Source organism: Camarhynchus parvulus, chromosome 10, assembly GCF_901933205.1.
Source record: "Camarhynchus parvulus chromosome 10, STF_HiC, whole genome shotgun sequence".
Classification (NCBI taxonomy): Eukaryota; Metazoa; Chordata; class Aves; order Passeriformes; family Thraupidae; genus Camarhynchus; species Camarhynchus parvulus.
The window spans coordinates 14,417,037-14,436,852 of record NC_044580.1 but is presented as its reverse complement, the minus strand read 5'-3'; the positions used below and the strand labels follow the sequence as shown (position 1 = coordinate 14,436,852).

General features: G+C 46.6%; 1 protein-coding gene across 1 annotated transcript; it reads left to right on the top strand.

Annotated features, from left to right (window-relative positions):
• The first annotated feature begins 2,660 nt into the window (after positions 1-2,660).
• On the top strand, positions 2,661-18,934 carry FAM174B (family with sequence similarity 174 member B). Its single transcript, XM_030955628.1, has 3 exons — positions 2,661-2,935; positions 9,894-10,025; positions 15,133-18,934. Exons 1-3 carry the CDS (start codon positions 2,661-2,663, stop codon positions 15,134-15,136), a joined length of 411 nt encoding a protein of 136 aa, XP_030811488.1. The 3' UTR covers positions 15,137-18,934.
• Positions 18,935-19,816: the final 882 nt, after the last annotated feature.

Genomic DNA, 19,816 nt, shown 5'->3' with positions numbered 1-19,816 from the left:
GGGAGCACTGGCTTTCACAGCCACCACTGCTAAGGGGGAGATGAAACCAAAATCCTTCCTTGTTATCCAAGTGGGACTCTTTGTCCTACATACATGGAAAACATGACTTACTAGGTAAAATCTAAACCCCACAAATTAGTTCAGATCCCCAAAAGATGACTGTTCAGATAAAATGTTTATTAGAGAAGGGCTGGTAAGCTCCCCTTGCTCTCATTTATTACTGCTGTGTTCAGAACAAACCACATGATATCATTGAAGCACAGAGTTGCGAAATCCCACATTCCAGACCGGGACCCAGGAATGATTCCCAAATTAGGCAAATGACATGGGAAATATCAGTAAAGATCTGAGGAGAAAAAAAAAAACAACAAACCCTACAAAAAAGCCAAACCAAAACAAGAAATCCTGAAGCCACTTGAAGCAAATTATGCTCTCCAAAACCGTCATGTTAATGGCTCTTCACCTCCAATATATTCACTCAAACTGTAGGAGGTGGTTCTTGTTTTGGAAGTCCTTTACACATCTTCCCTCATCCTCATCTTCCCCTTCCTGCTCTGCCAGGATGAATGCCAGAGGGATCTGCCAGAGGCCGGGCAGCAGCTGGCAAACATCTCAGAACAGGCAGGGCCAGCAACAGGGTCAGTGTTTACAAATGATAACTCATGTGAGCAGCGCTCACACCAGTGTTTGGGAAATAGCCCGCACCACCAATCTGACCTCCTACCCAGATGGAATTTTTACTGATTTATTTATTTTATTTTTTTTTTCTGAACAGAAATAAACCAAGGCCCCATGTTGGAAACTGGGAAACTGCACAAAAGTCAGCAATGAAATAAACTCGGAACAATGCCCAATTCAGACGGTCTAGGGGGCCTTCTGCACAGTGTCCATGTCAAAATTTCCTCATCCAAAGAATTTCCTGCAAAACACACAGGATGCTTTTATTACCGAGTGGGTGGCATTTGATACAGCATCCCAATTGGCCAGGGAGGCCAATGAACCAGGCATTATTCCACTGCCACCTCTCTGGAGGGACACTGCCTGCAGAAATACACCTCTGTCATCTCCTGCACAGCTTTGTCACACATATAATATCGATCATACCCTGCCCTGCCAGCCGTGAAGTGCAGAGCTCAATAGGACAGAAATCAGCTCTTTCATCTTCCCCCTTTGTTTCACATAATTTCAGTGCCAACATGCCCTTCTCTCCACATACAATTATTTAGCAGCAATGAAGCTCTTGCTAATATTGGAACACTGAAAGCAAAAGTAAGCTGTATTATGGCACAGGCACTTTGCTCCCTCATTTACTCCTCACCCCGAACACTGTGTGCAGTTTTGGGTGCTACAACAAAAGAATAATACAAAGCCATTAGAGAGTGTTCAAAGGAGGGTTATGAAGATGGTGGAGGATCTAGACAAGGGTGGTTGGTCACTGGAACAGGGCAGTGGTCACAGCACCAAGCCTGACAAGAGTTCAAGCAGCATTTGGACAATGCTCTGAGGCACCAGGTGCGATTTTGGGGGCTATCCTCTGCAGGACCAGGAGGTGGCTGATCCTTGTGATTCCCTTCTAGCCCAGGATATTCTACGATTCCTATAATTCTATGATTTATGCTCCCTGCCTGGCTTGGCTGAAGGCACCACTCACATGCTCAGTGCTCCAGGATGGTTTGCAGAACCATGGCCGAGATTTTCTCACATCTTGCATTTTTAAAGATGTGAAAGATCAGTAAATACATTACCCTGGAAGCAGAGCCCTGGTGATCAGCGAAAAGGCAAAAAGACATAAATCTGATGTAGGAATTGTTTGATGTAGCAGCTGGGCCGTGCTGACCCAGCAGCTCGGGAGGTCTGTGCCCTGTTTGATGGCAGCATGAACCCTGTGATTGTTTTGCAGCTGGGCCGATGTTGTGTGTTGTAATTAGCAGGGGCCACAGAATCACATAAACAGAGAATTTTGTGGAGGGGACCCACTATGATCATCAAAGTCCAACTCCCGGCTCTGCTCAGGAGATGGAAACTGTTCCACCCTGTGCCTAAGGCTGTTGTCCAAATGCTGCTTCAGCTCTGTCAGGCTCGGTGCCGTGACCACTTCTCTGGGCAGTCTGTTCCAGTGCTCACCACCCTCTGGATGAAGAACCTTTTCCCAATATCCATCCTAAACCTCCCCGGACCCAGCTCCAGGTTCTCTTGGGTGCTGTCGCTGGTCACACAGAGCAGAGATCGGAGCTGCCTCTCCGCGAAGCTGCAGCTCTGCCCTCACTCTCCTCCAGGCTGAACAACCAAGTGCCCTCGTATGGCCCCTCGAGACCCTTCCCCACCATCGCATTCCCCTTGGATCCTCTCTGATAAGAGCTGTTCGTGCTGAGCGAGGGAGCAGCGCCGGCCCCGGCAGCAGCGGGGCCCGAGGCAGCGGCGAGGCCGCGGGAAGCTCCGGGAGCGGAGCCTGCGGAGGCCCCGGCCCCGCCCCGGCCCCGGCCCCGGCCCCGGCCCCGGCCCCGCCCCCGGCCCCGGCCGTGCCCGGCCGCGGGGCCCCGGCGGCGGCTGCGGCGGGAGGCGGCGCCTCTCGGGGGGCGGGGGCCGGGCCGGGCCGGCCGGCGCTGCCTTCCGGGGCTCGGCACGGCGCGGCCGGAGCCGGGGCAGCCGGAGCGGGCAGGATGCGCTCCGCCGCCGCCCCGCTGCCGCTGCTCGCGGCCTCGCTGCTGCTGCCGCTGCTCCTGCCCGCCGCGCCCGCCGCCCGCGGCAGCCTGGAGCCGCCGGCGGGCAACGGCAGCCGCCCGCCCGCCGCGCCGGGCCCCGGCAACCACAGCGGGGCCCGGCTGAGCCCCGTGCCCGCGATGCTCCGCGACCTCTCCGCGCTCAAAGCCGCCGTCATCGGGGCCTGCGCGCTCACGGCCGCGCTCATCGCCTGCCTCCTGCTCCGCGTCTTCAGGTGGGCACCGCCCGCGGCAGCCGGGACCCGCCATCGGGGGCACCCGCCGAGGGGCCGGAGGGGGGGAACCCCTTCTGTTTGATTGTTTTATTATTTATAAATATAATGCGTATCTTACAGATAATAGTATATTATATAACCTGCTAGTGATGTGCTCAAAGCCCGGTGTGTGTGGCTGGTCCCTGTGGAGCCGTGCGGGGCTGCCGGCTGGCACGGCCTCGCCTTGCTGCGCTCCTGCAGGAAATCGGGGCAGGAGCTGGGCTCCGGGTGGGATCCTCCAGCGGAGATACACCCGCTATGTGGGGCTGGGCTGGGCACGGAGCGGAACGCGGGAGACTCCGCTGGTGCTGTGGGAATACGCGGGGCTGTTGGTGCAGGTGGTGATGGGCCGCTGGCGTGGGTGCCCAAGGAACCGTGGGCTGCTTAGCCATGGAGACACACAAAGCCCAGCCGGAGATGAGGCCCAGATGGCGAAGTGTCACAGCTCGGTGTCACAGCTCGGTGTCACAGCTCGGTGTCCGGCTGCTGGGCAGGGCCAGCCGGAAAGAGACGGGAACAGCTGGGGCTCGGCGGCGAAGCCATGGCTCAGGTGACAGAAGCAGTTAAACGAGTGGAGCTGGCGCATTCTTCCTTGTTCTGTCTTCAGGCAGCTCCTTTGTGCGTGGCTGAGTGCTCTGCCTCTCCTACTTTGAGCTAATTCCGTGTAGGAAGGGCAGCGTTCACGGTGGTAATATTCCAAAGTGTGGTCTATAAACTGAAATGATCAGGGCTGGTACTTTCTGAAGAAATTGACATTTAACTGTATTCTGCTTAAGTGTGTGCAGCAGCTGGCACAGGCAATGCAAATAAATGTGCTCATAAACTTATGTGGTTTGGGAGAGCCCAATAAATGCTGAAGAGGTGTTTTTTGGGTTTTTTTTTAATCAATATGTCTGCTTTGCAGCTGTACAGAGTTGTCACATACAAACAGCAGAATTGGTAGAGATTATACGAGCTAGAATTAGGAAGTCTATAACTAAGGCTTTTCATTCTGCCCTAAGTTTCTACTTCTAGTTCTGTGTGATCTTGGGGAGTTTATTTTCTTTGCCACAATTTCTTCTGAGTATAAAGGAATATCGTGTGTCAAGGAGACCTGGCTGAATATTGGTAGCCAAAGAAGGCAAACTGATAACCTTTAAAGGCCTTCCCTATACCATTATCAGCAAAAACAGGTCCAAGTTAAAGTCACCTTGGGAAAGATGGATTTATTCTCCCATGCCAGAGTCGTCATTATACAGCTGATCAGAGTTAATGCAGCATTGAAGATATGTTAAACACCCTCTGAGATGTCATGTGTATCTTTGGTAGAACCTGCTGGGGAAGTGGAAAATGAAGTTATTGGCTTCTGAGAATATTTCTTTATCTGACAGAGCACTTGTTTGTAAACAGTTATCCCAGTTGCAAACGAGACAAGAATACCAACAGGTATGTTTGTACAGCGTCACACTTGTAGCTGACAACACAGATCAGTGGAGATTCTGTTGCAGAAGAGATAAGGGCTTTACCCTCAATAAATGTAAAGCTTTTCTCCATCAGAATACAAGCTTTGTTCACTCTTAGTAAAAAACATTGTGATTTTTTTTCTGAAGAGTCATGGATTTCTATTAAAGAGATTTTGCTGAAATCCAATCTTTGATTAAACTTTCACTGTGAAATTATTCTGTGTTGCTGGAAGTAAATTATCCTTTTATATAAGTTGTAGAGATGAAATAAACCAGTGATTGGCCAGATACTCATCACAGGCATCAGATTAATATTTTATACATTTTATTTTCTATATACATCTCATTTTTTAACATATTTTTCTGTTGATATTATTTCCCTTTTTTGTTTGAGTAGGAATAGATATATTTCTCCTGCTTTCAGCTCAGTTCTTAAGGCAACACTCAGAGATTCCTTTTAATTCCTTTTGGAAATGTTATGCTCTGAGTTCATCTGATGGTTGTGTGGTTCAGAATGTGGTATCCCCCGAAGTGGTCTGAATTTCCTTTCTCTCTGTGGCTGCTGGGGTCTGTGAAGGCCAGCCAAGACTTTGCTATTTGTCTGCATGTGGCAAGCTCTAATTTGCTATAGTATTTATTTATTTATTCTTTCTTGCAAGCTCAGTCCTGGGTTTGCTTTCTTTCCTACACCCGTGGGCTCTGCATGCTCCCAACCCAAAACCATTTCCACAACAAACCAAATTCCATGTTATTCTCAAGCAAATAGTTGGGTAGTTTGCATTACCAAGAAATGCAGTGGCTTGCAACAGACTGTGTGTGGCTGAAGTCACTCTGATCTGAGTTTTGGATTTTGCCTTTTTACCTCCGTGTTCTGCCCTGTTTCTCTTCCCTGGTGCAGCTCAGTTCATTCCATTGCAGTGCAATTTTTGGGATCAGCTCACAGGAAACACAATTTTTCAGATGTGGCCAACTGTGCTCGTGAACCATGTGCCTTCTAGGGAAATCTGATAAGTTACTTTTGCTCCAATGGGCCAGCTGAGAGCTTTAGTTGCAGAAAACTCTGCTCTGTAAGTGTTTGCATGATGTCTTGACCTGCCCCTGAACAAACAGAATCCAAGCTGGAAAGGCTGCTGTATATCTAGATTTTTAGAGAAAAACTACCTGCTTCTTTTGCATCTCTTTGCTTTGTTAATTTTCTTCTTGTTCAAATTTGGTTTCCTTAAATGCCACTTTAAACTTAGTTTTCCAGTAATAGCAAAACTGGTATAAATGAGATTGAGGAGAGAGGTTCAAGCATATGATCATAAGATACAAGACCCTTTGTTCTATGAGCTGGACAGTTGCTCCAGGCCATCCAAGACCTAACCCCAGAGAGTTTAACTGATTTAAAATTAATTGTATTATAACCAGCTACAGTACTCCAGCAAAGACAAGGCTTTATGTTCCTGCCAGCAACAGGGAAGAAAAACTCAAATTAAATTATGTTAAATGGAGAAGAAAAAAACTCCAAAATCAACCAAATATCCAACCTTAAAATATATATGTATGTGACCTATTTTGAAAGCCATGGGCAGGCAGCAGCATTGATCATGGAATCACAGCTGGGGATGGAAGGGACCTCAAAGATCACCTCATTTCAACCCCCTTGTATGGGCAGGGACACTTTCCACTAGACCAGGCTGCTCCAAGCCCTATGCAACCTGGCCTTGAACACTTCCAGAGATGGGGCAGCCACTGGTTTTCTCGGCAGCCTGTGCCAGGGCCTCACCACCACCCTAATAGTAAAGAATTTCTTCCTAATACCTAATTTAAACCTGCTGTCTTTTAGTTGGAAACCATTCCTCCTTGGCCTGTCACTACGTGTCCCATCTCCAGAAAACACATGAGGACTTGGCTTAGTGCCTCAACTTTGTTGTATACAGCGCCATCCAGAGAGCAGAGATACCCAGAGAGATCAACAGGAATGGAATATTGCTGATCTAATTCATCAGCTGGTAGGAAGCCTGGAGTTTCCTGAGGTTTTTAGTCCCTTTTTTTTTTTTAACTGCTAAGGGAGTCCATTAACAGGAAATAAACTGGTTCTGATTCCATTTTGCATAGAACATTGCAGTTCTAGGAGGGACTGGCTTAGTAAGACTTCCAGTAAGCACTCTACTTAGAAGGGATAAGGGTTTTTTTGAGTTGTTTGGGGTTTTTTTTTGTTGGGTTTTTTTTTTTCCTTTCTTGCTAGGGGATGGTCCCCTCCCTCTGCATCTCTTAGCAGGAGGTAAAAAATGCGGAGACCTCTCTCTCTCTGGGTCAGGAAAATAATAATCTTTGAATGTCAGGGTTGTGGACCAAAATAGATTAGAGGCGTAAATAATACAATGAACCAGTGAGTTGATTCGAGCACTTAACCCAACCACATGATGCCTCAGAAAGGAGGATGAAGTGCTGCATATGACTGGTGCTTGATCAAAATAGCCTCTGGTCAAAGTACAGCCACAAAGGCAGCGTTCTGCTCTCTGTGTGTCATTCCCTGCTGTCTGGAGAGGGATGTGGGGTGGAGCAGGCAGACCCTGGTGTGGTGTGTGGTGCCTCAGCACTGGGTCTGCAGTGAAAGGTTCATATCCATTCCCCCAGTTAGCCTGGATTTTCTTTCCTCCTCATAATTCTGGGCAAGACCTGTAGCATTCCCTCCTAATTACTAGGGGTGGCTGAATCAGCAGAAGCAACAGGATTTTTTTAAGTGGAAGATGGTTTTCTGTGCTTAACTACTCAGAACCCCTTCTACCCTGGGGAGTGCATTGTCATCGTGCAAGGGCCACACTTTGACCACAGCTTCCAGCAGGCTTCTTGTTTGCTTTTAAGAAAACCCCACAAAATGAATGTGGCTGGAAAGGAGATGCTCTGTTTGTCCATGAGGTCTGATGTGTCCTGATCCTGTCCAGGAGGTCTCCAAAGTTCATGAAACATTTGTGTTCTGTAGTTCCTGCCCTGTGCTGCTCCACTGACTCTGCTGCCTGGTCCCACCTGCTGAATAAAGTGCCTTTCCTTTTCGTGCTGTCATTGCTGATGGTTACAGGGATCCCACTGAGGTTCAGGAGTTTTAATGTGAAACAGTTTCCTGACAGGCATGTAGGGAAACTCCCAAGGCTTTCCTGCAAAGTTAGCTTGGGTAATTCTTGTATTTATGAAGCCTGGGGGAGTTGTGCAAATGAGCAAATGAGAAAACAGACTGCTGGAAAGCAGATTAATGACAAATTAGCTGGATAATCTGGGGTGGAATGGATTGAGAAAAGGGTGGGAGGGAAAGACCTTTTTGCCTTATCAATGGCAAACAACTGGTTGTAGCAGCTTAGTGAAAAACCAGCAGCCAAATGAGCTTCCTCCCTATCCTAGATGAGCACCATCATTAAGTGAGGTTGTGGGGATTAATAGGTCACTGTACAGTGAGTTCTGCTCCAGGTCCTCTTAAAAATGTAGCCCAAATAGACTAATTAAAGGCTGGAGGCAAAAGGATTCTAGTTTCCCATTTCTAAAAATATCTGTTCTGCAGTAATTTCTTCAACCACTCCATTATTAACAGTTTTAAGATGAACTCTGTGGAACAAGTTACATTTTCTAATGGGAGGGAATGTAGGAGGAGAGGTCTCTGTAAAGTGGGCCTGATACTTGGGTAGGATCTTAAATGGAACCCATGGAAACCCCCTGTAGCCTGTATGTGAGTGCAAACTGGTAAGGCTGTGCTTGGTTAGTTCTGACAGGTTAGTCTTGGTCTAGGTTTAGGCTTCCCAGCATGAGTAAATATTTCATGTAAAAACAATGTTTTACTTGCAAGAGGAGACCTCCCTCCATCACTTTGCTGCTAGTTTTTAGCAGGGAAGCAGAGTAACAGAGAAGTGGTTTCAAAAGGATTTTGAAGTGTTTGGGTTTAGAGTCCTCCTGTACTGGATATAAAATCACTTGTTTCAACAACAGCAGTGAAAGAACAAACCACCCCGTGCTCTGCGTGACACAGAAGCACAGATAGCTCTAAAGATTAGACCAGGAGGTGACTTTCTCCTCACTCCTGATGCAACCCCAGCCTTTAAATAGGGAGGAAATGCAAACTGCTTCATCCCAAGGGCTGGGACCTGTTTGTTCAGCCTTGGACTACTGCCCAAAAGCAGTGCTTGGCAAAGGTACTGAGATTTCCGCATCAGAGCTGGTCACTGATTTAAATTTCCTTAACTTTAAGCTTAGAAGGGACCACTGTGGACTGTGAGATGCACACTCAGGGCTGGAGTCCCAGTGTCTCTGCAGGGCTCATTCCCCAGTTCCTGCTGCTGTGTAACTGTTTCAAAGACTTCTTGAGGCAAAAGCTGTGCTTTTGAATCTGGCACGCCTCTCATGATGTGCCAGGGCAAGGCTTCCTGATGGTGAAAGTGCACTTGGGATGTGCTCAGAGCACTAGCTGTGATAACCAAAACTCTGCTGGGCTGCTTGCTTGTGCCTGCACCAGCTCCCTTGTCATGCTTGGCAGGTAGCAGTTTTGTTAGCTAAGAGGTGTAGGGGAAAGTTCTGCATTTTGTTAACCAAAACCATCCACTTTTCTCCCTGAAGGCTGGCCGAGTACATATCAACACGTTCTTGAATGCATAATCACAAAATGCATTCATGCATGAGCAGTGAGACCTTCCTAATATACATGAAAACAGTAGGTGAAGGAAAAAAAAAAGGACCCACACAACTCAAGCTAGAGGCAGAGAATAAGTTGGAGAGCCACACACAAAGTGTTTATTAATTGAAAGTAAGTGTTAGAAAATAGATCTGTCAAAACTGTGGGATGTGCAGGTGTGTGAGTATCTCCATTTACAAGGGAAGGTAAGGCTGGCATCTGTGGGAGGGGAGGTGGTAGGTACAGTTAGCTTTGAACAATGGTTGGTTATTTTTCATAGCACCTGCACGAATGGAGCCTGAAACTGCTCCAGGTGAGACTCAAGGTTGTTGCTGTGGGACTCCTGAGCTTGGCCTGACTGCAAGGAAAGCAGGCAATTTTGTACCCAGACAGCATCACCTCCTTGCTCCTAATCCTGCCTAGAACATTCCCATGGCTCAGCAGGGCTTAACCTGTGCTTTCTCATCTGAACATGTTCACTAAACCAGCGGCTGCTTCAGCTGATTAAGCCCATGTCTCACTTATTGAGTGTGGCAGCAGGAGCACGTGGTGGCTGTGGCATTCTTGTGCCTGCCCTGGGTGCCAGAGCATCTCTGGTTTGTGAGCAGTGGAAAGGCTGACATTGATCTGGATTGCAGCTGATGAGGAACTGCTCCACACACAGGCACCAAGAGTGGCCTTGGAAAGGCAGCAGGAGGGGACAGAGGCTGGTTCTGCAACGTTCCTGTTGGGAGTCTGAATCCAGCAGAGTCAGAGCTGGTGGGAGCAGCTTCAGCCTCTCCAAGGAATGCTGTATAAAGGAATTTTATACAGAGTGTTTCCCACCTCTGTGTTTCAGGTCTGGCAAGAGGATTAAGAAGACCAGGAAGTACGACATAATCACCACCCCGGCCGAGAGGGTGGAAATGGCTCCTCTGAACGAAGAAGACGACGAGGACGAAGACTCAACAGTGTTTGATGTGAAATACAGGTACTGCTGCCATCTATCCAGTTAGGCTTGCTCACTGAGCTCTTGTTAGTGAAAACAGCTCTTTTATTTCTCTGCTGGGCTAACTTGGCAGGGATGAGGCAGTCACAGTCTCCCTCTTTGCCCAAGCATTATCCCTTTCCTTTACAGTCCTCAGCCTAATCCCAGCACAGCTCTGTCCTCCCCTGCTCCTGCAATAACCCTGTCACTGCCCCAGGCTGTCTGCACTCCTCTTTCCCCTGCAGAGCAGCACAACGGGGTACACGTGTCCTAAATAGCTGACAGGGTTTGACAGACTGAGCTTCCCCTCTCGGGCAGCTGCTGGCAGTCATTCCTGTGTGCTCACACTGGATGGAGGGCTGTGGATCAAGGGTCGTGGATCCAGGGCTTCTTTCCCAGGCTGTGAGCCTGGGAGGGAAATCAGAATGAATCTCCACAAGATTTGTACCAGAGTGCTCCTGTGTTGGTCTGTGACACAGAGGACTGTCAGCCCTCACTGATGCTTTTAGCAGTTACCCCTTAGCAACAAACTTTCCTTAAATATGTTTGTCTTTTTGAGATGGAAGTGGTGTGACAACCCCAAAGTTCTGCTGCCTATTCTGGGCCTGAAGATTTATGGCAACAACTCAGCACATAAAGATGCTGCTTGTTGATTCATGGCATCAGGGTATCTGCATCTTTTATTTTTGTTTGCATCAAGCCATCCACACTATTCAAGTTGTGTTCTCATCCAAATAAGGCCTACTCTAAAATCTGTCCTACTTTGGCTGAAATCAGCTCTCCTAATTATAAAAGTGCAGATCTTGACAACTTCTAACTGGTGATTTTACAGACTTTACTCACAGTGCCCATCTCCTAACTTTGGAAAAGGGGGAACACCACATCTGCTCTGAGCACATGTGTGCCAACATCTGAACCACACCCCACCATATGTTCCACTGGTTGTTTCCCAAGTCACTGCATTAGTTCTATCTAAAAATCAGGAAATAGTTGAGAGCTGTGAAACAATGAAGGGTGTGAGTCAAGCCTTAGTGTAAACAATTAGTTCTTGATTTAGAAGACTCCCATCAGTCCTTACCTGACTTTTGCCATTCCCTGTGGCTGCCCTGTGTTTGCTCTAATAATTTCAGCTTGTGCAATTTATACTTTAGGATCAAGCTTTGTTAAACCCAGAGTGCAGAGATCTGAGTTTAAACAGCTCCCACGTCCCACCCTTTTCCTTTTAACACCATACTTTCTCTGTGAACTTTTGGAAATGGGATCTGAGGGTATTTCCCCAAAGAGTGAGAACAGAAGAATCTCAATCATGGCTTCAGGACAAGACGTTTAAAAGTGATATAGTGGATGAACAAAGAGAGCTTGCTGGAAACCATTTTCTCTTGAGAGCTGTGTTTGTGTTTTCTGACTTTGCTTCCCTGGAGCAGGAACTCTGCTGCTATCACTGAAGATATCTGCTCATCCCGGGTCCCTGTTCTTGGCCAACCAGTCCTCTTTTCAGCTGTGGGAATTCCTCCTTTCTGCCACAGTGCAACAGCTATTAAATTGCACTTTTTCTGCAGTCCTTGCTGTTTCAGGCATTCTTTTGTTTAGCTTAAACAGAGCTACTCATTTTGGAGGGGAGGATCATCTTACAGACAGCTCCTTAGCAGTGCTGATTTTGGGAAAGCTTCTTTGAGGATCCAATTGCTGTGGAAGGTGTCAAGCTCTCTGGTTCCTTTGTGCAGCTTGGAGAGTATATCCCAAACAGTTCACAAATCCTGTCACCAGTTAAGAGACTCCTTTGCAAATTGGAGTTGCTGAGTTTGACCATTGAACTATTCAGGACTTTTTTCATAGGTGCTTGTGTTCAGATGGGAAGAGAGGGATAGAGCTGCAGAAAGAGCAGCTCAGACTTGCCCACAGGGAGTCAGGGGACAAACTTCTAACAGGTCTTCTCTTGGTGTATCTGCCTCAGTCCTCCCCTGCCCCCCAAGCTGGTATTCGTGGTGTGGGAGGCTCTGAGCTGGTTTATTTGAGATCCCCTCCCATTGCTGAAAGATCCGTGCTGGCACTTGCATCTGTATTTGGGGGAGTAATTGAGATTCTGTGCTCTCTCCCCATGTAATGCAAACAGCTCTCTAATTAAAAGGCATTTGGTGTGGAGCAGCAACAGGGGAGAAGCGACATTTACCTCTCCAATTGGTTCTCGTGCAGTTAATTTTCTTTCCTTTAATGCTCTGTCCTTGTGCAGATTTGTTTCCAGTCTTACACGAGGCATCAAAGAACAGCAGACAGTGTAAATTGGGCTGTTGGATGAAGGTCGTTGCTATTTTTTTCCATTTTTTTTTCAGGAGGCTTTAAAGTTTTAGGCTTCCCAGTCGTTCCCCCCTGGCTTCCCTTGGGCAGTGGAGCAACAAGAAATAACCACCTTTCTCCAGTAAGGCAGACTAATGAGACCACTTCAGAATCTTGCCCAAACAGAGTCCTTTCTGTGGATGCAAAGCCACCCACTTCTGCCTCCGTCAAATGTGTGCTGGATCAGATCCCCTCTTTGCAACCTCATTCCAGTAGCAGGGAAGCAGCTCTGTCAATGGCCTCTAATCCTGCAGGCACCATTTCTCTGTGAAAAGAGGTGGAAAGTATGAAACAAAGATTGTCATAGAGTATAAGTGCCAGATCACTTGGACACTGATGCCTCCTTAAAAAGTTTCATGGAAACCACTGTTTTAATATGTGTGTTTGTGCATGTATTTGCTCTGCTGTTGAGGGAGGCATTTGGATAAATAGCTCAGGAATTGTTCTGAAATTGCTATAAAGCTACACAAAGAAAGCAAACACAGCAATGGAAAGAGTGTTTCCTTTTTGATCATCAATTCAGTCTGTGCTGAAGGCCAAAGAGTATTCTTGTCCAGTTGATTCCTGGACCATATGAACTATATTGGTCATCATTTCCCAGATGTCAGATAGTTTTTCAAGTTTTATGATGGGATTTGCTGCACATCTTCAAAAATTAGGTAGTGGAAAGCTAGATCCCACTCTCCATATGTGCTTTTTCTTATGCTACAAATAGATTTTGATTTGAAGATTTCCCTCTCCTCTTTGCTCCTTTAGCTCTTTCTCTCAGGAGGGCAGGGGGAATTTGCACGGGTTCTGTGATCTCTGTGATGGAGCTAAGCCATCAATTCATCAGGCATTTGGCACTCAGGGATACTTGAGTAGAGAGCAGTGAAGTAAAGTAGGTTACAGGCAAACATCCCCAACAAACTGGTGTCCATCCCCCACCACAGAGCACACTGCTTTTTTAGTGTAATAAGAGAAAAGAGATTAAAACAGCTGCAGAAAGAACCAGTTTCTGAAAAGGTAAATAAAATTGTTAGCTTGTTAAGCTTATTAACTCTAGCGAGGCTCATTGGGGGATTTCTTGTCAGCTTCAATAGGAAACTGAAAATAGGTTCTGAATAAATTCCGTGGCGCCTTGCACATGAAAGGCTTTGAAAGCACTTCAGTAATCTGGGATATCAGCAGTGGCTCCTCTCCCTGCTGACTTGCAGCTGTTGGAGGCTGCGAGTTCTGCTCCTGCTTCGCTTGCTGGGCCCAGCTGGGGGAATTTCACAACTGTCCAGGGCCATATGTGCCCTGTGACAGCCCAGAGCTGCGGAAAGAACTTGGAATTTAAATGCCAGTCCTGGTGTCAGGCTCCTAAATAAATACTGATAGAAAGTTTTTCTTGGGGCAGATTGAAGCCTCTGTCCTTCCTGTTGGCTGAGTAAAATTCCTCAGTTTGTTTTCCCTGTGGATTGTCATTTTTCCTCTAACAGCAGCACTGGCCGAACGCTGAAGTGGTTTAGGAATGCATCTTCCAAAGTGCTCTTGAAAGGAGAAGGATTTATGTGTAAGGAGAAGTGGCAGGCTGAGGGAAGAGGACAGGAATATTTATTCTACCATTGTGGGTCTAAAGGGCTTTTGAGAGCTTGCAGGATGTTTTAGAGGAAAGATACACCACATGTAAGGGCTGGATTCTGGATTTATCCCTTTTCCAGGCACTGATAGCATTGAACTGTAGAGAAACATCTTCAACACAGTTGAGGGCTCAGCCTTTGATGTACCCAAGTGTTGGGAGTCTCTGTAAAATATGGGTTACACTCCTGGTGCCTTCTCTAGGACTGCATCCTTTCCAGATCCTGGCTGCATGTGCAGCTCTGAATGGAGCATGGAATTGTTCTGTTTGTTACTGAGAGGTGATCACTCTCAAGGGAGCAGCTGTAATGGATTTTTTTTCCAGTGAAAGCTGCAGGCAATTCTGGATGATGCCAGGTGAATTGTACTGGGGTTTATAGCAGCTTATTTTTTTTCCCCCAGCAGGCAGCAGTGACAGGTTGTGTGTAAATGGAGGGGTATCATTTATCCTCATCTGAAGGGGGTGCAAATCACCAACACAGGCCAGCAGTTCACTATAAATACAACAAATTGCCAAAGCTTTGGTGCTGCTGTTAAGGATTTCCCATAGGTCCACAGCAGGGGAGAAAAAGAGATAGTCAAAAAGCAATTTTTGCTGGGTTTTGAAGGCCAGTTCTTTCCTGATGCTATTTGACAGTTGTTGCAGAGCACACCATGTTCTGCTGCTCTTGCAGTCCTATGGGAGGACTCTTGCCTTATTCCTGCAGTGTAACAGGTTCCTGTTAAGATTTTTTTTGAACCCTGAAGCAGTTAGGGCATCAGGAGGAACATCCATAGCAAGGAGGATGGTCCATGTGTGTTGATGGGTAAGGGGTGCACTGGTGTGTAAAAGCTGTGAGGTGCAGAATGTGGTTTCATGTGCCTCCCTGCGCACATTCCCTTCTCTGCTCTGCACACTGACTGGCCACAGGATCTTCCAGCATCTGGCCTTTCCCTCATCTAACTCTGCTTTTGTCTTCCCTTGGTACGTCTTCTCTGGCATGACACTAACATCCCCTCACTGCCACCAGATACACAAACTGCTGGAATCAGTGGCAATCCCAGTGAATGATGCTGCTTTTTCCTTTGTGTCCATTGGGATTTTATTTTTCCATGTCACACGTGGGTTCTCATCTCTGCCTGTGAGTAATTTGAATTGCAGATCTCCAGCTGTATTAATTCTTCTGCTTTCCAGGTAAAGCAGCTCCGTGGAGCATCAGTGCCCTGCCAGACGTCACTCTGCTGTCGAGGGACCTGCTGAACCCATAACTGTGAAAGGGGAGGCTTTCATCTCTGCACCTCCTCGAGGTGCTGTTTGTACAGCAGGCTGTGGATCTTCTGGCTCAAACAGCACCATTTGGTTCCCTGGTGTCCCAGCTCCTGCGTTGGAATGACCAGAGTTCCTCTTTGCAAACTGGGCTCTCTTGCTTTAGAAGGGCTGCAGTGTCACCAAAGCATTACAAGGTGCAGCTCCTTACACTCTAAATAAGTTTTGCAGAAGGAGGAAGACAAGGAAGATTAAAGCAAGCTGCCCCAAGGACTTGTTTTCTAAAATCCTAATTCAACACTTCAGTCACTGTTAAACTTCAGTCATTGTTAAACGGATCATGCGTTAAAAAAAAATCAAGAAGTATTTTTGGGCCTTACAGAGGTGACTTAGGACTTAAGATGGTAAAAATGTAAGCCATGCTGAAATGCCACACTGTGTTTGGTGTAGGGTTTGGGTGGGAAGTGGTTGGGAGGTCAACTCATGTAGGAAATTTTCTTGACTTGCTACTGATTTTTTGTTTAAAACAACAATTGCACTAAGTTTTCACGATGACACTCTCATTGTCCCAAGGAGCTCTGATCAGATCAACTTCAGTAAATGAGACCACAGGGAAATAGGAAGAATCAGGCATGCTCTAAACTACAACAGTCTTGGATTAAAGAAGATATATTTTTGTAATTTTCTGCCCTTCCACTGGGAGTAAAACCAGTGTTTTGTACTGTCCTGTGCTGACTGTAACTTGTCTACAATTCATTACCTTTTTCTAAGCAAAGTAAGTCCTCATGTGGAATGATTGGATTGCAGAGAGAACATGTCTAATTTTTCGTGGAAGCTTCATGTAAATGATCCTATTCTGTCAAACTGGAAGTTTTCCTTTACTACCTGCTTGACAAAGCTCATTTAACTCAAGGACGATTTTTAGCTGTTGTTCCCTGCTGTGCTTTGTGCTGCAGAGGTCAGAGCTGTGGGATGACACTGTGGGAATTGGATTGCAGCATCTGGAAAGGTTGGGTTTGGGAGACCACAGGCATCCAGGCATTCCAGGCCAGCGGTAGAAAGGGCAAACCTAACTGGGTTACTTTCTTTACTTTGTGGTTTTCCTTTAGAGTAACCACAGATGAATTTCAGATTTTACTGTTTACTGCACTCCTTAACACCTTCTATTTTGGGTTTTTAAGCTGGCTGAAACCTTGCTTTTCTTGGGGAATGCATATTTTCCAGTTGTTTTAGGATTGTCCCACTGTTTGCTTGACCCTCTCCCAGCCTTGCAGTTGCAATCCCTCAAGGAGACTGCAGTTTCTGGCAAAGCACCAGCCTTGCAGCAGGCTGCCACTTTTGGGATTTTTATCTGTTTTTTAAAGCCCTATTGAGATTTGAGCCTTGTTGAGAAACCAAACTGCTTTGTCATGATACCACGACCTGCGCCAGTTCTGTGTGGTTCCCCTTGGCCCTTCAGTCAGTAAAAGGAGGTGAAGGGGAATTTTTCTTCCTTTCCAGCAGCCTTATGCATTCATCCCAGCAGCTGCCATACCACAGCTTGCTTTCCCCTAGCTGTGACTCAGCAAAGGCTTTGCAGACAGCCAACTCGGCCTGGATGGAAAAATCCCAAAGCAGACTGTTGTGTTAATATTAGTCATCAAGGCACTATAAAATGCTCTGTTATTTTCATTCATGGAATAGTTTGAGTCATTCTGTGCCTCTGTTACCAAGCAATATTTGACATGTCAGCTGTGAGGTGAGGATGGGCTGGGCAGGTTGTTCTGGCTGGCAGGAACCACAGGGAGCAGAGAGTGGAACGATGCTGCAGGTTCAGGTGAGGTCTGGAGCTCTTTCCTCACCTCAGTAAAACAGGTTTCAGGCTCTAGGCTGGATGCTCCAGAAGGAAATACTGAGTTTATTCAGGGCTGCAAGAGTGAAGGCTGGCAATTGAACTTTGTGGGCAGACCAAGCCCTTTTGAAGTCAGAGAAGTGGCAGTGCTGAGAGGAGGGAGGGAGGTTAAAAGCTTCTGTTGGCATTTGTGGAAGGAGGTGATGGGATGAGGTGGCTGCCCTGTCTGTGCAGGCACCATGGCAACGTGTTCATGCCCACTCTCCTGCCACACTCATTAAGCTGAGCATCAGGCACCCTCAGAGTGGAGACAGGGAATGAAACCATCCCTTTGCACAAAAGAAAGGAAAGACCAAGTTGTGTAGGAAAGAGATGAGAAGAAAATAAGCATGAAGGGCACTTCTGCCTTCTGAGCAAGTCGGTTCTTGAAATCAGTTTTTCCAGCAGCTTCAGGTCACTTGCTGAGTTAGGCTGGCAAAGGCCTTCTGCTCCCCTTGCTTGTAGCTTAAAAAACCAAAAAAATCCCACTATCTTCACAACATGGCCAAATCTCAATGGTGGACAGGGACCAGGTATTTAAGATGTTGAAGATGGAGGTGCTCAACAGCAGCTGGGATTTCCTGGCTCCTTGATGAAGTCCCAAACTGTGTGCCATAAGCTAAAAAGTGCTTATAGGGAAGCAGCAGCTGCTTGGTGGAAATAAAAGGTCAACCTGACCAGTTGCTCACAGTCATGAAAATAATCCAAATGCTTTGTCTGATACTCAGTTGCTGTTGCAAATGTGAGGCAATGTTTACCTCTACAAAACTTGCTGTATGTGATTTAAAGTGTCTGGTTAAATATTCTATAGCTATATTTAGTTAAGATTTTAAGAGCACTTGACGTGACTCGTCTAATAGTATATATATGAATATTTTTTTAATTGTAGAAATCAGTTTAAAACATAGTTTTAATAATTTTAACTGTTTGGTTCAGGTAGTTCTAGGAGTTCATCAGAGAAGAAATAGCCATTAACCACTACATGAGTTTTTTACCTTAATGTTCTGTGTATCTTACACTGCAGATTTAATCTGATTGTGACTGTAACGTGTCTTAGTATCTGCTGCTATTTTGTGTTGCGTAGTCAAACTTGCTTTGTTCAAGAGCATTTTAAAAGGCATATTTTTTTGTTACAGAAAATGAAAACAGAAATGTTATTACAGCTGTCTTGTCTGTAGCTCACTTGCTGCTTACAGAATCCTCCAACTCCTGGCTGAGGCAAATCGAGTGTGTGAGTCAGAGGCTTTTCCCTTTGTGCATGTGGAGGGAAAACCCTGCACAGAATTGCAGCTGCTTTGCTCCAGCCACAGCCCTCTCACCAGAGATTACACTTGAGAAGCCAGAAGTCAATGTGCCATGCTTACCTGCAGAACTAAGTACACAGATAGCTTTGTACTTGCATTTTCCCCCCTTTGTTCCCTGGAAGTTGCAGAGATGACTGCAAACACTTGTTTAGCGCACTGACTCTGTGATTCCCTAGTGTTTATCTTAAGACCAAACTTACTTGTAACAGTCTACAGGCACTAATGAAGCTTGAACACATAGACACTAATTAACTCAAACATTTTGTTCATAACTGTTCCCTCTAATTCCATGTACATGGTATAATCTCTGCAGGGTGGAGGGCTGTGGTTTTTGTTAAAGATTTTTTCCTTGTTAGATGAGTTTCTGCTGCTGCAGTTTGTGTGTGAGGAGGTATCAGGACCATGTGTTCAGTTTTGTGCAATTGCTGTGAAGTTTTTTTAAAAAGAATTTGTCATTGTGACCAAAGCTTCTTTTTAAGGAATAATTGGTTGTGTTTGAATGGACTTCATGTGTTTCAGTAGAAGCTGCCATCATTAAACATGTTCTTGAAATCCCTGTGCTGTGTGTTATATTTAAGGCAAGAATGGGACAGGGCTGATGCTTTTTGGAAAGAAGAGACAGAGCTCCTGTGTGCTCTGTTATTAGAGGGTTGCAAGTCCCTTTGTCCTGTGACTCTGAATCAGGCCTGACAAGGGGGAAAACTGGTTTTAGCAGCATGGTGGAGGAATATGTTTAATCACACAAGGTTCCCATCAACCATCAGGAAGCTGGGCTTACTGCTGGGATCCAAAGGCAAAATCCTCTGCAACAGGGAAGGGATCTCAGTGCCTTTGGTGTTTGGTACCTCAGAGCCCACAAACTGTACCCAGACTCTCAGCACCACTGGGCCAAGCCCTGTCCCCTCCCTGGGGTGGCCAGGTCACACCACAGCTGTTCAGCAGGCTTCCTTCCCCTCCAGACCTGTTTGATGAAGTTGCCCATCTCTGAAGCAGTTTTGCTTTGTGGCTTTCAGGGCACAGCAAGATGCTGCAGTGCTGGTGGTAAGCATCAGGGCAGTCTGAGGCTGCTTGTTCCACACTTTTGGCAGTTCTCAGGGGACTGTTTTCCTCCTGGATATGGAGAGCAGACACTCCTGGGCTCTGGAGCAGCTACAGGACAGACTGGTCCAGCACCCTGTGCATGGATCAGCTCTGCCTCTCTCCTCTGCCATGATTTCTGTGCCCTGATGTCTTCATCTCCTCAGGAACAGTCGAAGAGTAATTCAGTGCTGCAGACAAGAGGCAGCTGCTGTCCCGCCTCTGCTTTTTGAATTACGTCCTGCCAGCAGAGTGAAGCTCAATCTAATTCAGAATACCCAAAAAAACTGCTGTCAGCCTTGAGCCAGCTGCTGAGCAGCTCAGCTGGTTTGTGTAGGAAGGTGTAAAACTCCTCAAGGTA